General features: G+C 36.2%; 2 protein-coding genes across 3 annotated transcripts; both read left to right on the forward strand.

The window, feature by feature from the left end:
* The first annotated feature begins 784 nt into the window (after positions 1–784).
* LOC124340967 (sodium-independent sulfate anion transporter-like) lies at positions 785–5045 on the forward strand. Of its 2 annotated transcripts, none has more exons than XM_046793820.1 (12): positions 785–1350; positions 1434–1629; positions 1697–1917; positions 2000–2177; positions 2254–2430; positions 2502–2663; positions 2731–2871; positions 2942–3087; positions 4299–4478; positions 4565–4693; positions 4774–4838; positions 4923–5045. In XM_046793820.1, the coding sequence occupies exons 1-11, from the start codon at positions 1054–1056 to the stop codon at positions 4825–4827; spliced, it is 1881 nt and encodes a 626-aa protein (XP_046649776.1). In that variant the 5' UTR covers positions 785–1053; the 3' UTR covers positions 4828–4838; positions 4923–5045. The 2 variants fall into 2 exon arrangements, with proteins under 2 accessions (XP_046649776.1, XP_046649777.1); XM_046793821.1 differs by having other exon boundaries at positions 803–838; positions 925–1350; positions 4774–5045.
* Positions 5046–15379: 10334 nt separating this feature from the next.
* On the forward strand, positions 15380–18645 carry LOC124340944 (sodium-independent sulfate anion transporter-like). The gene is made up of 12 exons (XM_046793786.1): positions 15380–15653; positions 15783–16084; positions 16164–16359; positions 16494–16714; positions 16816–16993; positions 17089–17271; positions 17340–17501; positions 17574–17714; positions 17790–17938; positions 18000–18167; positions 18239–18376; positions 18444–18645. Exons 1-12 carry the CDS (start codon positions 15557–15559, stop codon positions 18489–18491), a joined length of 1983 nt encoding a protein of 660 aa, XP_046649742.1. The 5' UTR covers positions 15380–15556; the 3' UTR covers positions 18492–18645.
* Positions 18646–18854: the final 209 nt, after the last annotated feature.

The raw sequence follows: 18854 nt of genomic DNA on the forward strand, positions 1-18854 counted from the left end.
TGCATTGAGTTAATTAAAATCCTTGGTCTTGAGAGCCGCCTTCGTCATTTCTAAGCCTATACCCTAATTACGGGATTTTACACAATGTTTTCTTTTTTTTTGGGGGGGGGGGGGGGAAGGACTCACGTGCTACCGTGTATATTCCCAAGGACTATTATTCGATTGGAAAATGGCTTTCCTTACGAAAACACACGGCAGCCCAAAGACGAAATTGATTGAAATTAATTGAAACAAGAAAAACAAAATCAGTAACGGTTGTTCGGCGTAAATAATAAGAAAATAGTGGCCTTGGAACAAACCCTACTACTATCGTAAATAAAGCCGGAATGATAACACCATGATAACACGACAAAGTAGATTACAGTAGTTTCCTTAACATTTTAATCGAGAAAATTTGACAATGTACCAAATGACCCTCAAATATTCGCCACGTAGCGTGACTGTTACAGTGAGCCAGCTAACAGTAGATTTTTTCTGTCTAAACAACTTTTAATTGAAATTCTGTTGACGAGATCGTCACCAGAATACATATATTGTATATTGAGACGTATAACTTTAGAATCTTTAAATTACTCTCGGCCGTCGTTCCGATAATAGATTCGTACCGATTGACTGGAATCAGAATGTAAACCTCTTGTGGACGAACTGATGAATGCCAATGCAACCGATTAGTAACCAAGTGCTGATCTATGCATAATTTAAAAATCCCGACGCCCTGATTAAGTTCAAAATCACGTACTATCGTATTCCAAAACTGATATAAATAAAGAATCCAGCGCCGTACCGGACACAAATCATTCGGTGTTTGCTAGACTCCTACCAGACGTTCCACGCGCGGGTACTTCCATCTCTATAATTTTTAAAAGAGAAAACCAGAACTCACTAAATTTATTTCTAACTGACGAGACGTAATTTTCCCTTCAGTTCATATCAATTGCGGGTCTTTGGACTCGGTCGTGAAAACTAATTCACCCAAGTGCGCTTGTGTCTTTTCCGGGAAAAATCCCGTATTCGCCAAGAGCAGATTTTCTCTCCAACCATTGCGATAGGGAAATGAAAAGAGTTGTTGAACACTCCAATAATGGAGACTCCACTTTCCCAATCGAAGAAAGAAAAGTCAATAATTTGAAATCGATGGGAACTTGTTATGAATGGAAGCGTAAGGCAAGATCAAAAGTCAAGGGAGCTTGCACCGTTGAATTTCTAAGACGGCGGTTCCCCATTCTCAAGTGGTTACCAAGCTACAATTGGGATTTTGCTGTCTATGATGTCATTGCCGGAATCACCGTCGGTCTCACCACCATTCCGCAGGGAATCGCCTATGCTGCTGTCGCCGGACTGCCGTTACAGGTAAAAAAAAATCTATAATAAATAATCTAATATTCATAGAAAAATGAATTTTATAATTATAAGACATTTTTCTATATTCGTAGTACGGGCTCTACTCGGCTTTCATGGGATTATTCGTCTATGTAATTTTGGGGACTTCCAAGGAATGTTCAATCGGTCCCACGGCCGTCATGTCTTTGATGACGTTCTCATACGCCAGTGAAGGAGGCCCGATCTATTCCACCCTGTTAGCTTTCCTAGCTGGTTGGCTAGAACTAGTAGCAGGACTCTTGAACCTAGGTATATATCTCAGATGTCTTATGCAATTTTATGGTTTATTCATCTAAAAATATTTTTTGATGGACAGGATTCATGGTCGAGTTTATTTCGGCTCCTGTCATTTCTGGCTTTTGTTCAGCTGCCGCTCTGACTGTATCGTCGACTCAAGTAAAGGGCCTCTTCGGCTTGAAATTCAAAGGATCCTCGTTTATCGAAATTTGGCGAGGCTTTTTCGAAAACATAACGAAATGCAATCCTTGGGACTCCGCCCTGGGTTGCTCTATGATAGTTATACTTCTTCTAATGCGGGTAGGTTACGAAATTTTATTTTTTAAAAATATATTAATGGTTCATTAAATATTTTTGGGGGAACTGATTTGTATATCCATAGAAATTGACTTCATTGAAAAATCTTGGCCCTTTGAAGAAAGTTGGTTTCTTGCGCAGTCGCGCTGTCGATTCTAGTCTATGGTTTATTGCCACAAGTCGCAACGCTATCGCCGTCATCGCCGGCTGTTTAGCCGCTTATTTTTTAGAACAAAATGGCTCCAAACCTTTCACTCTGACAGGTCACTTTCACTTTCAGATGTCAATTGGGAACATTTATTTATAAATTTTGTCACGAATAACCATAAAATCATGCAGGTAATATACAAGCGGGTATTCCCCCGTTCGGTTTGCCACCGTTCTCTGTCAATCGAACGACCGGAAACACCACTGTTGTTTTGGGGTTTTCCGACATTTGTTTGGAACTCGGAGCTGCTATCGGCCTCATTCCGCTCATAGCCATTTTAGAACAAGTTGCTATCGCCAAGGCTTTTGGTATGACAAATGCATAGTGGATTTCACATGTCACAATACAATAATTGCTATTGAGTGATTCACGATCACAGCGAACGGCAAGAGAACAGACGCCACCCAAGAAATGATTGCGCTGGGTGTTGGAACCATCCTTGGCTCGCTTTTCAGTTCCATGCCCGTCACCGCTTCTTTTGGAAGGAGTTCAGTGCAAGCCGCAAGCGGGGCCAAGACTCCGCTAACCAATATTTACGGCGGTTTGTATACATTCCGCTCCGTGTAAAAAACTGAGAGCGACTAATTATGTACATCCCACATTGACAGGCGTCTTGGTTTTATTGGCTTTGGGATTTCTCATGCCTTCCCTGGCATATATCCCGAAAGCGATTTTGGCTTCTGTCATTATTACGTCAGTCATATTCATGGTGGAACTTGAGGAACTAAAGCCCATGTGGAAGAGCAGAAGTACGTCTGTTAGTAACCCAAAATATAGACAATTCAATGACGGTTATTTCCTATTACCGCATAACGAAAGAGATCGAACTATTGCCCTTCGGTGTCACATTCTTGTGCTGTCTCTTTGTCAACATGGAATACGGAATTCTGATTGGAGCTGGAATTCACTTGCTTTTGTTAGCTTACATAGGAAATCGACCTCATCCTGAACTTATAAGACTGCCGGTAAGTTTGATATCATAATCTTTATTTTGGCAGGAGTGTAAATCATCGCGCATTTTCATTATTGGGACATTCCAAGCCAATACGACAAAACATTGTCGCGGTCATATTTCCGAATTAATTTTTTATGGCAAATCTTAAACATAGGCTAAAATAAGACTTTTTGCCGAAGGTTTTGAAAAATAAGGGGATGGCTGGGCGATTTTAATTTTTCGTGGACTGCTGATACCGTATTCATTTTAATTGTAATTTTAGTATTTTAAAGTAAAACAAAAGAAAAAAATACTGATCAGAACCCGTAAACGGAATGATAACTTAATTTTAGAAAAAAATCGCGTCGTTATCGGACGACCTAGGGGACAGCATCAGCGATCTTTCGGAATCCTATAACCCCCCTCCTTGAACTATGCGCTAGGTACGACGTCATAATTTTAGAATTTTTTTTATTTGATCGTAATGAAGTCCTATTGTACTAGTTTGAGTAAACTAAAGATTATGATCCTAACTTAAGTAGAAAAAATTAAATTAATTCCACAAAATGCAAAAAACTGTCAATATCGCAATTTTTTTAAATTCACAAAAAACTGTTGATAATTTCTCTTGGTTTAATGTAACACATTACACATAGTTTAGTATGTCCTAAAAAATGTATTAAAAAATTGTAGGAGTGTTTTTTCAAGAAATCTGCATTTTCCCTTCACACCGTAACAATTTTTTAAAGGGAATTCAGCTGTCCGTAAGTCCAAAACTAATCTAAAACTATGCACATGGTTAAAGGCTTATCTAACACTTCTTTGACAACACAATTTAAAAAAAGAGAGGATTCGTAAAAATTGAACTCGGTAATAATATTTTAAATTTTTTAAAAGTGAAAGCCTGTGAAAATCCCATTTTTTTTATTTTTTTAAATTTTAATGATTACCGGGTTAGATTTTATGGTTGGTCTTTTCTTTATACGAATTGAACTAGTCAACATTCAACAATATCTTCGTCAATTTATCATTCGAACAACAAGTCCTGAGCATTTGCTAAAATTAGGAATCGATGCCCACCCATCCCCTTATTTTTCAATTCCCTTTGGCAAAAAATCTTATTTTAACCTATATCAAAGAATTGTTATTTAAAAAAATCAATTTTGAAATATGACCGCGGCAAGGTTTTTAGTTTTGGCGTGGAATGTCCCATTATAAAAATTTGTTTTCACTTTTTTGTAGGGAAATGAAGTCACCGAGGAAAGAGTTATCGTAAAAGCCGACTCCAATTTGTATTTCCCAGGAGTCGAAAAGTTTCGCCGAGCGCTCAATGAAGCCAGTGAGGTGGATGCTGAAGGGAGAAGTCCTTGCTTGATGATTGATCTCTCCAACTTGACGGAAATTGACTACAGCGCACTAAAAGTATATACAAATCTACAGCATTTATAGAAAATCAACATATGTAGCAACCGACAGTAATAATCGTATTTGTTGGTGCGACTTCACAGATGCTTGTATCCGTGGCGTCTGAGTGTCACAAAAAACAATCTGTGCTACATTTCGTCAATGCTACTCCTAAGGTTGCCCAATCGATTTCTTCTACCCTACCATCGGCAGATATAGCATTTTTGCCCAAGGTAATGTCAAGGGTTTATCGAACAGCGTTATAGAAAACCATATACATCCTATGATTGGAATTCCTTTCATTCTGTCAAAGGTGGATAAAGATGACGTAACAAACGAAATTCAGATGGAAGAAATCGCCGCTTAAGCTACTTTACGGTATTTAAAAAAAAAAACAGCTGATCAAATTTTGCAAAACAACGTGGATAACTTATCGATGAAAGATACGTACACGTTTCTCAGTCTATTAACAGTTCTACTGTAGAAGGTAACACCCTGGATTGAAATAGAAGAATGACGGAGAAATTATAGTTCTTAATGAGGAGAAAACCTGGAAAAAACGCGAGTTCTTTTAAACGCAATTATTAAAAAAAACAGTGTTGAGAAAAATTATTTCCTAAATTCAATTTATGTATTGAAGTTCATTTGATTGAACTACATATCGGTTAGTTATTGCACCCGTTAGTTTTATTAGGGGAGGGGGGGCTAGTTGGCAGGGTCACTTTTTGTGAATTTATTTGAATTTTTTGACCACACGTTTTGCAAATTGAATGAATAAATCAAATTCAGATTTCAATTCTCTATGAATTGATCGTATTTGTTACAATGTTCATTTACACGAAATTGTGAAATCGAGAAAAACTGCAAAAAAAGTCTGCCAACTTTCCCCACCTACGGGGTAAGTTGGCAGCTGACGATTCTCCATTGCTCCAAAATTTCTAGGTCGAATTTTGAAAACTTTCAACTCAGCATCTCGTTAAAAATCTGTATGTCAACATGCCCCTCAAAATTTCTGACAACTAACCCCACAGGGTGCTTTTCGAACAAATAAATTGATAACTAAATGACTTTTTAATGTAGAAATGTCAGGTTTCTTTTAAAAATAAGACAAACATCAATTCTTTTTTGCTTGGGTTTTCTGACACTCTTAGAGTTTTATACTATGAGAAAAATGAAAAATGCTGAGAGGCCCAAAAAAAACTTTTTGCCGTTTTTTTTTTTTTTGCTATAGCTCCTGTTGGGGAAGTCGTATACTTTTGAAATTTTGTATGAGCAATCTGGGTGTTGTCTTTCATATTTGGTGTAAAAGGCTTGATTTGGTTTGGTCTGTAAGGGGTTTAACTAGAAAAATGCCAACTAGCCCCTCTCTCCCCTACACTGTAGCCAAATTGGCTTAAAGGATGAATTATACATTTATATTTCTTTGTGTTTCTATTTCTCCTCGAGTTTCTTGGGTGAAAAAGTCGAGACAAGGTAATTTCGTGATTTTATTGGCTTACAACTTCCAAGGGCATGGGGTCCGTATAGGGGAGACTGGAGTAAGACGGGATGGTTTTCGTTTGCCCCCTATATCTCCCAAACTAATCATTTAATTTCTTTAAAAATTTTTTTTATGTATTCCTAATTGTAATGTACCCCCCATATTTTTTGTATAATTTAATAATGAACCATTTCCCCATAAAAGTCTTTTAAAGTTTACTCAGATTTATGGAAGGAGCCTATTTTTGCGGGTAAGTGAGGACACTGGGGTGGGTGGTGAGGGACGTCCTCCGTTTTCGCCTTAAAATTCAATAATAAAATTGAAAAAATTGAAAAAGTGTTCCACTGCATAGACTCTTTGAGTTTATAAATGTTTCAATTTGATTATTGTGTTAATGAACCTTTTTTCTTATATAAACAAAATTCCTTATGGAGCAGTAGGATATCCTGCGTTGCCAGGTCAGGAAATCAAGCCTCTTTAAAATGCTGTACGCTGATTGGCCCGTAACTGTCCCAAAATAGTCAAAAACAGCTGTCCCGATTTCCCGGTTTAGACAATTTTTTTGAAAAGTTAATACTGTCTAAACTAATTCATCTAAAATTCTAATTTTTGTTCCTAACGATCAAGAAAGGATTTATCTTCATTTTCATATTAAATTTACATGCCATTAGCGTTTTTTTGGTTCTATAAACATAAAATGGCGGAGACAAAAATAACTAAAAAAAGCCGTTTTTTTAGTTTTGTCAATAACTCATACAGTTATTGGCAAAGCTCAACCAAATTTCATGCCGAAGTAGAAAATACGTATTCAAATAACATACTAAAATTTTTCTTAATTTTATAAATATCTACTATTTTTCCCCGTACTGTCCCTTTTGACCCGGTGTCCCGGTATACTCCAGTCTCCCCTACCGTCCCCCCAGAATATCGTATTTTTTAAATGAAATATTTTTAAAATTCATTATTATTTTTGGGGTGTAGTAAAGTAATAGGAAGTCCCAAGGGTTGTGAAAGTGGGGGCTAAAAACGCACTTGAATGATATGTTGGGAAAAGGCGCCAAACACGGCAAAACTCTTACAAAGGAGGATGAAACTCTTTCGCTTTTTTTTCGTTCGTCTTACCATGGCCTTACAGTAGATTCTTGAACATAAACAAAATAAAAGTATGGCAACCCTGATTGAAAAAGATTTCTTACAACATATAGCGATGAAATATGCACAGAATGGACCGGAATTTTATGAGGTTCAGAATCTTTTATGGAAAGGTTAAAAAAATAATGAGATTAAGTTTGGGTACGCAAAATGGAAATGCAATGAGGGAATTCCTCAATCTGTGAATTTCTATAAAGTGATTGCTCACAGTTATGAGGTATTCATAACTATCATAAGTTCTCTTCCTGCGATAAAAAATATTTAAGTTTATTGAATCTATGCTATAAAGTATACTTTTTCTATAATCAGATAGACCTGGAAAAATCCAGGGCTTTTATTTGAAACTCCATGGGAAATGATAGCAACGACCAAGTGATCGTAGAGATCCTCGTTAATATTATTCTGGGGGTCTTCAATCTTCAAAACACATTACTTTTATTCACGTTATGCCCACGGCAGAAATTCAAAAAGGAGCTTTTTTTGGTTTCCCCAACAGCCCGGGGAATCTTTTTCCGGAAAATGTTGCTACAAACTCTTCAATTTTGAAATCACGGCCGTCTGATGTGATGAACCTTTCATGGATCCCATGGGACATGATGGCCACCACCAAGTGGTCGTAGCCTGATGAGAAGTAGCCTGATAAGATGAATACTAAACTTTCTAGTTTTAAGAAAAAAAAGAAGAGAATTCAACATCTAATACTAACAGACAGCATAATTTAAACAATGCATAATTTTATAACTGTACAAATGAAAAATGAAACTTCAACTGAAATTCAAACATGTATAACCCAGCAAAAAAATTACTTTCATTCGCTTTATCTCCACAGCAGACATTCAAAACGAAAATTGTGGGCTTCCCCAAAAGGCCGAGGAATCTTTTTCCCGAGATTGCTTCAGCAAACTCCTCGATATCATATTCCCGACAGTCGGATGTGATGAATTGGTCCGAAACTCCATAGGAAATGATAGCAACGACCAAGTGATCGTAGAGATCGTAGTTAATATTATTCTGGAGGTCTTCAATCTTCAAAACACATTACTTTTATTCACGTTATGTCCACGGCAGAAATTCAAAAAGAAGATTTTGGGTTTCCCCAACAGCCCGGGAATCTATTTCCGGAAAATGTTGCTACAAACTCTTCAATTTTGAAATCACGACAGTCTGATGTTATGAATCTTTCATGGATCCCATGGGACATGATGGCCCCCACAAAGTGGTCGTAGCTCTTCCAGTCCACTTTTTTTTTCGAGAAATTCGCTCGTTGCGTTCACTTCTTGAAACTTTAGATCTAATTTAGTTAGAACAGTGGCCCCCAAACGAATAAATGTCTCTTGCAGTTTCTTGACGTTTTCGAGAGAACCAACTCGTGTTTCTAATAACTAAAGAGTCCCATTATTAGTTTTACGTATTTCAAAGAGTAAAATGTAAAAAACCAAACCTTGGTTGTTGAGTTTTCATCACAGGTGAAGTTCTCGAAATTAAGAATAAGGCAATAGGCTTTTCTTAATATGGTAGTTTTGGAAGATACCGGACCCTAGAAATTTAAATGAAAGGTACATGCTATATTTTAAAAAAGGCAAACAAGTACCTTCTTCCTGGCACTTGATGTCAAAGGACGGCACAATTGGCCTTAATCTATTAATAAATAGCAAAAAAAAATGGTTGTTTTAACATGGACGGAATAAAAAGTGTTGAATAAAATAAAGGTAAAAGGAAACATACCAGGACTAGCCGTTGAACTGGACGAGGATGGCACTGAAGATGCAGCATGATTAGTGGTTGAGCGGGTTTCTTGAGCTTTTAGAAGAGGAAAGGTAATCTTAGTAGGTAAGTGGTAAATCTTCTTCTTGGCAAAGAAGTTGAGGAATTTAAAAAAAAATTTCTTACAACAGATATCATGGGAGTTTTATTCTCCCCTCTTCACCTTCTTACTCTTTGTTCTACTGGAAGGCCTCCAGTTTTACACTTGCTACCAGTTCTTCTTCAATAAATTTAACACGAAATAAAGCGTGTATGATATTAAAATGCTATGAGAGATTGTTCGTTCCGTTGCGTTCACTTGTTCAAACTTGAGATCTAATTTAGTCAGAACAGTTAAACTAGAAAGACTAAAGATAAAGGCGTAGTATGCCATCTAGAAAGATGCATATGAACATTTGTAATAGAATTCTTTAACTTCTTATCCAAAAAGGGAATTTAACATACAACACTAACATGCAGAATAATGTAAAATGTACCTTGCAATTGTGTACGCTTTAGCAAAATTTCCTCTTGAAGCTCGGGAATGGTTCGATCTGTTTCGGGGGGGTTGTGTTTGGACCTTGAAATTGTTGAGGCGATTGCCGATTGATGGGGATATTGTTTTGCCTCTGTCCTTTTGAGGACTTTTCGTTTTAAATTCCCTCCAGTCGCAACCGGATAATCCTTGTATTTCAATCACTTTGACTTCTGGAATAAAATTATTGAATTTCAATTAGTTCGCTTTACATATTTAACGGAAATATTTATTAAATAACAATTTGCTTTCGAACAATCCTTGGCTCTTCAAAACGGGAAATATGATGTGTGATGCGGCTTTGTCGAGCATGACCGAGATCCTTATTCAACTTTGCAAGACTTATTTGCTTGTTTTTTACTTTTGGCATTTTGGAAACAGTTTAAAAAAGTACATCCAGCCCATCAGCAGACTACGTCTAGCTATGTCCAGAATATCAGCGGAATCGAAGCGGCAATTGCTTGAATTTTAATTTTATATCTGGTGCTTTAAAGCTGTTTTGCAAATCCCTCCGTCAATACGGGTTACGCTGCCATTCACTGTTTTCCATAACGTTGCGTAACTTTTAATGTGACCGCACTTTAAGCTGTCAACAGCAACCCATGAACTTCTTTCTTACAGCAAGGCAGTTTGCTATTTAATTTTCTCTATGTATTTCATATTCAGTTTTTTAAATTTTCATATTATCTTTGATTTCGTTCATAAGAGTTAAACAACCAAAAAGCAATTAACTTCAAGTTATGTCAACATTAAATCTATGTCGTTAATTTTTGAATGCGCAATACACACTCTGTTCACAATAATGAAGTTAATTAGACAAATTCCGAGCAACAAATTATTTATTTACTAAAAAAATCAAACTAAAATACATCCAACAACAAAAAATCGATAGTAAATTTACAGTAAGTATGAAAAATAAGTGTCAAATTTGTCAATGGTAAAAAAATGAAATCGATAGCAACCATGGCGATAATGAATTTGCAAATTGAAGAAAGTCATTTACCGGTAATTAAAGGATTTTCAACGTCGTTCGTTATACGAAGCAAGAGGTAGCGTAGATTTGGTCAGATTGCGCAGATGATGTCAGTTTGAGGTAGTTGCTGGCTTAGGAGTTAGGACACAACGAAAGTCTAATTATTTTAAGTTATGGCCAATAACTTAAAGAAGAGGGAAAATTCTGTCATTAAAGTATAGTTTGCAGAAATTATTCGAAATCCTCTAAGCAGATTTTATTCAAAGACCTTATCCATAGAATTTTCTTCGATGTTTCTATTTCATCGTCGTCGTAGGTGGGTTCTGTTCCCTAAGCGTACCGGGAAGATGAATTTTTCAACATGATGGATTTTATTAAAGAACTTGAGGACATAAAAACTGAAATTCCAATGTTCAAATTCAAGCAGCTCTAATAAATGTAAAAGTCCAAATCGTATCCCGAAATCCGTCACTTCTGTTCCACAACATTAAAATTTGTAAAGGATCTTTGATCTAAGAAAAAGTCTTGAAATCTGGTATCCGCCACATCAGTGGAGCAATCGATTCTCTTCGATCAGTTCTCTTCAAAAATACAATAAGTAGCTAATATGAGCGAAAAGTGACAAAAAAAAAGGACGATTGCATGATCCACGGTGTTCTTTTTGTGCCAGAATGAAACTTTTCACCGTTGTCTAGCATGCACATTACTAAGAGCTTACGAGGTTTGTTACAATTGCAATTAAAATTGTTACAAATCTCGCACGGACAAGAAATTTGGACCCTGTATACTAGCTGTAAGAAAAAATAACGCAGCAAAGAAATTAAACCAACACATCAAATTAAACAAAAATTTGACTAGGATAACAATTATCGGGTTCTTTTGGAGCCTCAAACTTATACTTACTCAATTGTACACCCTTACGAAAAGGAAATTTGGACCCTGTGCTAGCTGTAAGAAAAAATCACAACGTAAAGAATATCAAAAGATAGGGAACAAAAAGTTCTACAATATTACATAATGTGTTCTCAATATTTTGAGGATTTTTTTAAATATTTCCTTACCAGGAAATGGACTAAAATGGTGAATTTTGGAACAGCAGACGCGTATTGGAACAACAAATTAAAACAAAAACAAAATCCGTTATTTCACAATGTCTATACCAATCGAAGAAAAATTTCAAGGCAAATGCATTGATATGCAATATTTATGGGTTTAAATTCTTAGTTTAAGCATTATTAATCATACATTATTTCAGTGACATTGCTGGATCGATCGAGTATATTGATAATATTATATATTTGATAAAAGATAATACAAGATTACAATTTATATGAGATAGGTAGTATTGGTGTTGAAAAGAAACCCAAAATGATGCAATAATGTAATCTGCAAAAAATCAAAAATCGTACTGGAGACCTTTTCTCTATAAAAGGTCTTTATCACTGTAAATCAGTGTAGTATAACTTATTCTAGAGTAACAATACAAGATTGGGTTATGAATTTTTGTGGTAGGTTGCATTGGTGTTGGAAGTAATGACCATTTATTCCGGAAGATTCGCGAAAGTTACCAATAGACCTATAACAATAAAGCTCTTGTCGAAATCAAATAAACATTCGTGAAATTTAGGGTTGATAAGGTGTAATTTAAAAGAAATTAAAAATTTGGTCCAATTCGAGAATTTTCGTGGACAAAAACGTCCAGGTAAAAAAAATTGATTTTGGACAATTTTCATAATTTTCAACCGACACATGAAATTAAACCAAAATTTGACGCTATTCACGAATATTGGGTTCGTTTGGGCCCAAAACTAACACTAACTCAATTTGGAAGTTTTTCCGATATCTTCTACCAACACTACATGAAATCTATAATACTGAAGACATTTCCCATTACATATGGAGGTCATTACCTGTAGTAACCAGTGAAAAAAACGTATTTTATAGTAATAATACAAGAATACAATTTATATAAGGTATTGGTGTTCAAAAGGAACCCACAATATTGCCAGAATGTCTAGCCTGAAAAATCAAAAATAGTACTGGATACCTTTCTTATAATATATAAAGGTCTTTATCACTGCAAGTCAGTGTAGAATAACCTATTATAGAGTAAAATTACAAGATTAGGTTTTATATGTGGTAGGTTGCATTGGTGTTGAAAGTAATGCAAATTTTCCGGAAGAATGGCGAAATAGTTAGCGAAAGTGTTGTAACCATCAAGCTTTCGTCGAAATCAACCAAATATTCGTGAATTACGTGAAATTTTTGGTGATTAAATGTAATTAAAAAGAAATCTAAAATTTGGTCAAAATCGATAATTTTCGTTTACTATAATAATGTTCAGTAAATCTGGATTTTGGGCAATTTCCATATGTTTTCTACCGAAACAGGAAATTAAACCAAAATTTTACTAGGATCACGAATATCGGGGTCTTTTGGAGCCACAAACTTATACTTACTCAATTTTGGACCATTACGAACAGGAAATTTTGACCCTGTGCTAGCTGTAAGAAAAAATCACGCCGTAAAGAATATCTAGAGTAAAAGTGGATTAATGCTTCAAATAATTACACCAAAAGATAGGGAATAAAAGTTATACAAAATTACTCTAAGGTTTTCTCAATATTTTGAGTATATTTTTAAATAACATTATTTCAGTGATGTTGGATTGCGTCTGGGAGTATCAGAATCGCCACTTCTATTTGTTTGAAAAATATTAACATTTTTTTATAATTGATTGAAAGGGCATCTTGTAATACTTAGGTTTAAACGAGAAATTGTTAATTGAAATCTCACAATTTCCCTTGGGGGAGAGAAGTAAGGGTTGGCACAATTTATGAACATTTTATTAGTTACAATTCCAGCGTTATTAAAGTTATAAAACGAAAAAAATTACGCAACATGCCCTTACAACGGAGCTAGTTGACTTTCCCTGTAATTCTAATGGGAGAGCAGCCGATATGGGGGTTTATTTGAATCCTTGATTTTGATCAAATAAATCATATTAACGATTTACTTTGTCAGGGTGGTTTTCATATATTTCCCTTGATTAGTTTTAATAACCATAAGTAATTTGAGCTAATTCAAAAATTCAGTCGTTCTCAGTAATGGCAATTTTCCATAAGCCAACTAGCCCTACTGTTAAAGGCAGAAATAGCCCCAACAAGGTCGTCTACACAAAAATATATTTTAACCCATTGTAATTTATTTTTCTATTTACGTCTACTACATATAGCCGACAGAGAATAAAATTCTCTATGTCACTAGTATTTTTAAATATTTTTATCATTATTCCAAAAGAAATTATTTGAATTAAGGCTTTTCAAAAAATCTTACATCAGAAAAGTCAAAAATTGTTTTTATTTTTATCTTCAGAACAGCTAGTCATATATTCTTGAAATTTTCAATATTGGTTCTAGAAAAAACGTTGATCTACGTGCATTACAAATAACCCGGAAATAATGATGAATTTAAAAAATATTTCATTTAAAAAAAACGATGCTCTGGGGGGGGACGGTACTTCCGATGAAGGTCCCTTTGGTCTTAAAATTAAGTTTTTTTTTCCCTTTAAACATTTCTGCAATAAAAATTCTTCATTCATAAAATCATGTTGGTTTTAAAAATTAAAGCGCAAATCACCCTTTTTTCAACTTTTTTTTGAAAAAGTCTCAACTTTGGACACCTATAACAGCCAAACGATTTGGATTTAAGCAAAATCCTTTGGCTACCTAACTACCTTATTTTCTATCTATTAAGAACCCACCCACCAAAAATTATCAAAAACCGATAGATGGTCACAACGACCTCTGGAAGTTTTGGCGTGGAATGACCCATTACGGAACCTGCCGAAATGTCACGTATCCTAATAAAATTTTTAAAACATGACAAACGTAAAAAAAAAATGTCTATTAGGTTTATAGATTTTACGAATTATTGCGTAAGACAGGTAATCCCTTATCCGCTCCGCTGTTACTGGCAGTGGCATTGGTCAACACTGTATGTGACTATATGGCTTGCAGCCTGGCACTACTTGAGCTATAAGTGGGAATCTAAACTTTCAATTAAAAACAAATAATTTAAGTATCCGGATCGATTCAAGAATTGTGCAAGGATCCTGTACATGACCTTATCTGTTTTTCTCGACTTTGTTTGTTTCTAACTTAATTGTTTTGTTTGCCCAGTAATGAGAAAAAACACAATAACTTCTGAGTTTAAAAAAATACATTTTTACATAATTTTACTCATGAAAATGAGTAGCTAAATGTCTATATTTTTAATATTTCCTCTTATCTATAATACTTAAGAATAGCCTAATCAGTCCTTCTGTGGGAAAAAATGTTAAGAATAAAACGCAAGTCATCCTACCTAATCAGAAGCTACAATAAGCATTTTACGTGTTTTGAATTTTAAATCATATGTCGAGTTTTGTCGACCTTGTTCTCTATTTTTCAATGGAACTTTCTTAGCTCAGTTGTAACGTTACTATTTATAAATTTGAGGTAGCCTATCATATGTCAAATGACAAATTACAATTCACCGTAACATACAGCGGCTTTTAAACGCCGTGTTTCCATTGCGTCTCTTCGTTTCTTTCATATGTTTCATGAGCGTTTAAATATTAGCAACAAGGTACAAGTAACGTCATACTGATTTAAGCCTCTGGCAATGGTTTCCTGGCGTACGTGACTATATAGGACAACGAGAAAGAATCGAAAAAGAAACTTTCGCTTTTACTTCTTCGGATGTTGGTTTGCCAAATTTAGTACGTCATGAAGGGGATTTTTGTTTAACTACGTCACATTCACTTCTGGATAGAGAGATAGCCTATGTTTCAATTTCCACTTTGATATCTTGAAATTTCATCCATCGCTCGGCAAGATAAAAACAAAAATATGTGGTCATATGCTTGGTGTTGACGCGCGCTTATTTGAGCTGTTTATAATTTTTGTTGTGACTGTGATCTTCTCATCGAAAGTTACTTATCTGCCATAGGTGGCGGTCTTTTCCATGGAGAAAGAGAGGAAAATGATAAGTTCGAGTTGGAATCATGGTCAGTCTAGTTTGAAAGGCCGAACTGTACCTTTCCTCTTTCGCCTACTTTCTGGTGGAGGCTGGAATAAGAGTACGTATTATCAAAAGGAGGCTTGTGCTCGCTTATTGATTGCCACCAGGACATTGAACTAAATCGAAACGTCGTTGGCCAATGACGCAAAATGCCGAATCTGAATGATTCAACAAAGTCCATCGATTATCGGGATCAGCAACAGGACGGAAAATGTGCAGAACCCTTGATGAAAGGGCATTCAAAAGGTATATAACTCATTTGTCACGGGCTCACGGCATGACATGATTTTATCTTAAAACAGTCAAATCCGGCATCGGATAGGAAAAAAGAATGTTTTATTTTTCTGTCTCAATGTAACCTTTTTTAATTTTCAGATAATGTAGCAGTAGAGAGAACGTCCTTGACAACCCCCTCGAACGAAGATTCTTTTCTACCAAACTACGAAAATCAATCAAAAGAAATTACTAACTCGGGAAAGAAAAAGAAATCCAGAATTAGAAGAATAAAAGACTTGTGTAATGTAGATCTGCTTCGTCGTCGCTTGCCGATCGTGGGATGGCTGCCAAATTATAACTTGAATTATTCCGTCTTTGATCTTATCGCCGGGGTCACCGTCGGACTTACCATCATTCCTCAGTCGATCGCTTATGCTGGCGTCGCGGGACTTCCTTTCGAGGTTCTTATTTAATTATTGCGTACGACTAAACATGTTCAATCAGCATTTTTTTTATCACAACTTAACTTATTGCCAACAGTATGGTCTCTATTCCTCATTTATGGGGTTGTTTGCGTACACCGTTTTTGGATCGGTTAAAGAATCCTCGATGGGTCCGACAGCCGTCATGGCTTTAATGACCTTCAATTATGCCAACGAAGGGGGCCCTGCTTATGCTTGCCTTTTGTCTTTTCTGGCTGGACTTATTGAGCTTGTCGCCGGACTGCTTAACCTCGGTACATATCTTACTTTTCATTCTTCCTACTTTTATACTACCTAGCTTACCGCTGCCTGATAGGGAGGATATCACAACAAACTTGGGGAAAACCACAAAAATAATAACGATTAATCCATTGGGAAATATTCATAGGATTTATGGTCGATTTCATTTCGGCGCCAGTCATTTCTGGTTTCTGTTCGGCAGCCGCTTTGACCGTCGCCTCGACCCAAGTAAAAGGGCTCTTTGGACTGAAGTTCAGTGGGTCTTCCTTCGTTGAAATCTGGACGGGTTTCTTTACAAACCTGTCTAAAATTAATCCGTGGGATGCTGGGCTAGGCCTTTCCTCCATCGTCATCCTGCTTTTTATGCGGGTTCGTATTTATTTCAAAATAATAAGACATTATTTTATTTCGCATTCAATACATGGGAAATATTTAATTTTTGGTTCGTCTACATAACCTAATCCTCATAGAAACTGACTGCGATGAAAAACCTTCGACCTTTTAAGAAAATTACATGTCTCCGTAACCGGTTCGTTGATGGTGGCTTGTGGTTCATTTCAACTAGTCGAAATGCCTTTGCTGTCATTGGCGGCTGCGTTGCTGCATACGTCTTGCAAGTCAACGGCCTATCTCCTTTTACCTTAACAGGTTTTAGTGCCTTTCCGTTGAATTGACATTTACCCATTAGTGTTATTCGCATGTATCCTTTGCCACCATTTACTGATCACGTTGAAAATACCTAGGTAACATCAAAGCCGGTCTACCTTCATTTGAATTGCCTCCGTTTTCAATCAATAAGACAGATTTAGACGGGAATAGCACTGTTTTGTTAAGTTTCCCAGAGATATGTTCAGAACTGGGTGCAGCCATCGGTTTAATTCCCCTTATTGCCATATTAGAACAAGTTGCTATAGCCAAAGCGTTCGGTAATGTCATCGGAAGAGTGTAGTAATGCCAGAACACGTCTAACTTTTGTGTGCTTTGACTATTCAAGCTTTCGGCAAACGAACGGATGCCACTCAGGAAATGATCGCTCTCGGTATGGGAAATATCTTTGGTTCTTTTTTCGGCGCGATGCCCATCACTTCGTCATTTGGAAGGAGCTCCGTTCAAAATGCCAGCGGAGTTAAAACGCCGCTGTCCAACGTTTACGCAGGTACAATAATATGGTCTAATCTCTCCAATTTGGGGGACATAAAGTTTACTGATCATTTTTAATTCCTTCTAGGCACTTTGGTTCTGTTGGCTTTGGGCTTTATGATGCCTAGTCTAGCTTATATTCCGAAAGCGATCCTTGCCGCTGTAATCATAACGTCAGTCATTTTTATGGTGGAATTAGAGGAACTTAAACCCATTTGGAAAAGCAGAAGTATATTTACTTGAATTGCATTTACAAGCAATAAATTTTGATAAGGTATATTAATCCCCTGTTGATTTGTTATAGGAGTGGAACTTGTTCCCTTAGGTGTGACATTCTTTTGCTGCCTCTTTGTTAATATGGAGTACGGGATTTTGATTGGGGCTGGAGTACATTTGTTTTTGTTGGCCTACATGGCGGGAGGCCGTCCTCATCTGGAGTTGATACGGCAACCCGTAAATCCTTCTTTCCTTCTCTCACACACGCAACAGTCATAATGTTTATTCGATTGCTTAGCAGGGTAGTAAGAGAACCGAAGAGAGAGTCATCGTTAAAGCTGATACAAACCTGTACTTCCCTGGAGTAGAAAAATTCCGACAAGTTCTTAACGAAGCCACTGATGGAGAGACATGCGTCTTGGTCGATCTATCGCACGTAACAGAAATCGACTACACTGCGCTAAAAGTGAGGCGGTTATTTTTCAAATTTGAATTTTAGGCCACATCCTTATTTCATGATTCATTATCTACATACAGATGCTTAAATCCGTGGCGTCAGATTACCATAAAAGAGGCTTAATGGTTCTGCATTTCACCAATGCTTCTTCAAAAGTAGCCAAATCGATTTCATCTGCCTTACATTCTGCCGATATCGATTTCCTAATACCCAATAAGGTAACATGATAATCGATGAAAATAATTAAAGATATTAAAATATCAACAACTTCATGTTTCTTACTAGATAAACAACACATTCGAACAAAGTGGACAAATAACGGATGAAGTCTAGGCTAGTCGCGTTCTTCCATTGTTCGTAAAAAAATATCACTTCTAGAGTCACCAGTGCACATAAATTAGTAACGCGGGGAAATAAAAAGAAATATAGTCGAATAAAATGTGATACTGCGCCTTGTTAGAATACAAGTTGGCTCTTATTTCTCTGACAGAGAAGCAACATTTATTTTAGCGTTATTACATGTGTCCGAAACACATCGAAAATTCGAACAAAGTGATCATAGCCTTTTATTCCGCACAATTTTGCCCTGGTGTCTTAACGGGGTATTCTTACATTGTATCTAAATACGATAATAAATTTTACTTTGACTTACAAATAGTTGGTATTTCCAGCACCGCATATTTATAAAAACGGCAG

This window comes from Daphnia pulicaria, chromosome 5 (genome assembly GCF_021234035.1).
Source record: "Daphnia pulicaria isolate SC F1-1A chromosome 5, SC_F0-13Bv2, whole genome shotgun sequence".
In the NCBI taxonomy this organism is placed as follows: Eukaryota; Metazoa; Arthropoda; class Branchiopoda; order Diplostraca; family Daphniidae; genus Daphnia; species Daphnia pulicaria.

What these genes read in the sequence shown, in the direction of transcription:
- LOC124340944 (XM_046793786.1), top strand. Translation starts at nt 15,557, where the DNA reads ATGCCGAATCTGAATGATTCAACAAAGTCCATCGATTATCGGGATCAG. An exon ending in TGCTATAGCCAAAGCGTTCG is followed by an intron (nt 17,272 to 17,339) that starts GTAATGTCATCG and finishes TGACTATTCAAG; the next exon opens with CTTTCGGCAAACGAACGGAT. An exon ending in GCTGTCCAACGTTTACGCAG is followed by an intron (nt 17,502 to 17,573) that starts GTACAATAATAT and finishes AATTCCTTCTAG; the next exon opens with GCACTTTGGTTCTGTTGGCT.
- LOC124340967 (XM_046793820.1), top strand. Translation starts at nt 1,054, where the DNA reads ATGAAAAGAGTTGTTGAACACTCCAATAATGGAGACTCCACTTTCCCA. An exon ending in TTATACTTCTTCTAATGCGG is followed by an intron (nt 1,918 to 1,999) that starts GTAGGTTACGAA and finishes GTATATCCATAG; the next exon opens with AAATTGACTTCATTGAAAAA. An exon ending in TGCTATCGCCAAGGCTTTTG is followed by an intron (nt 2,431 to 2,501) that starts GTATGACAAATG and finishes TCACGATCACAG; the next exon opens with CGAACGGCAAGAGAACAGAC.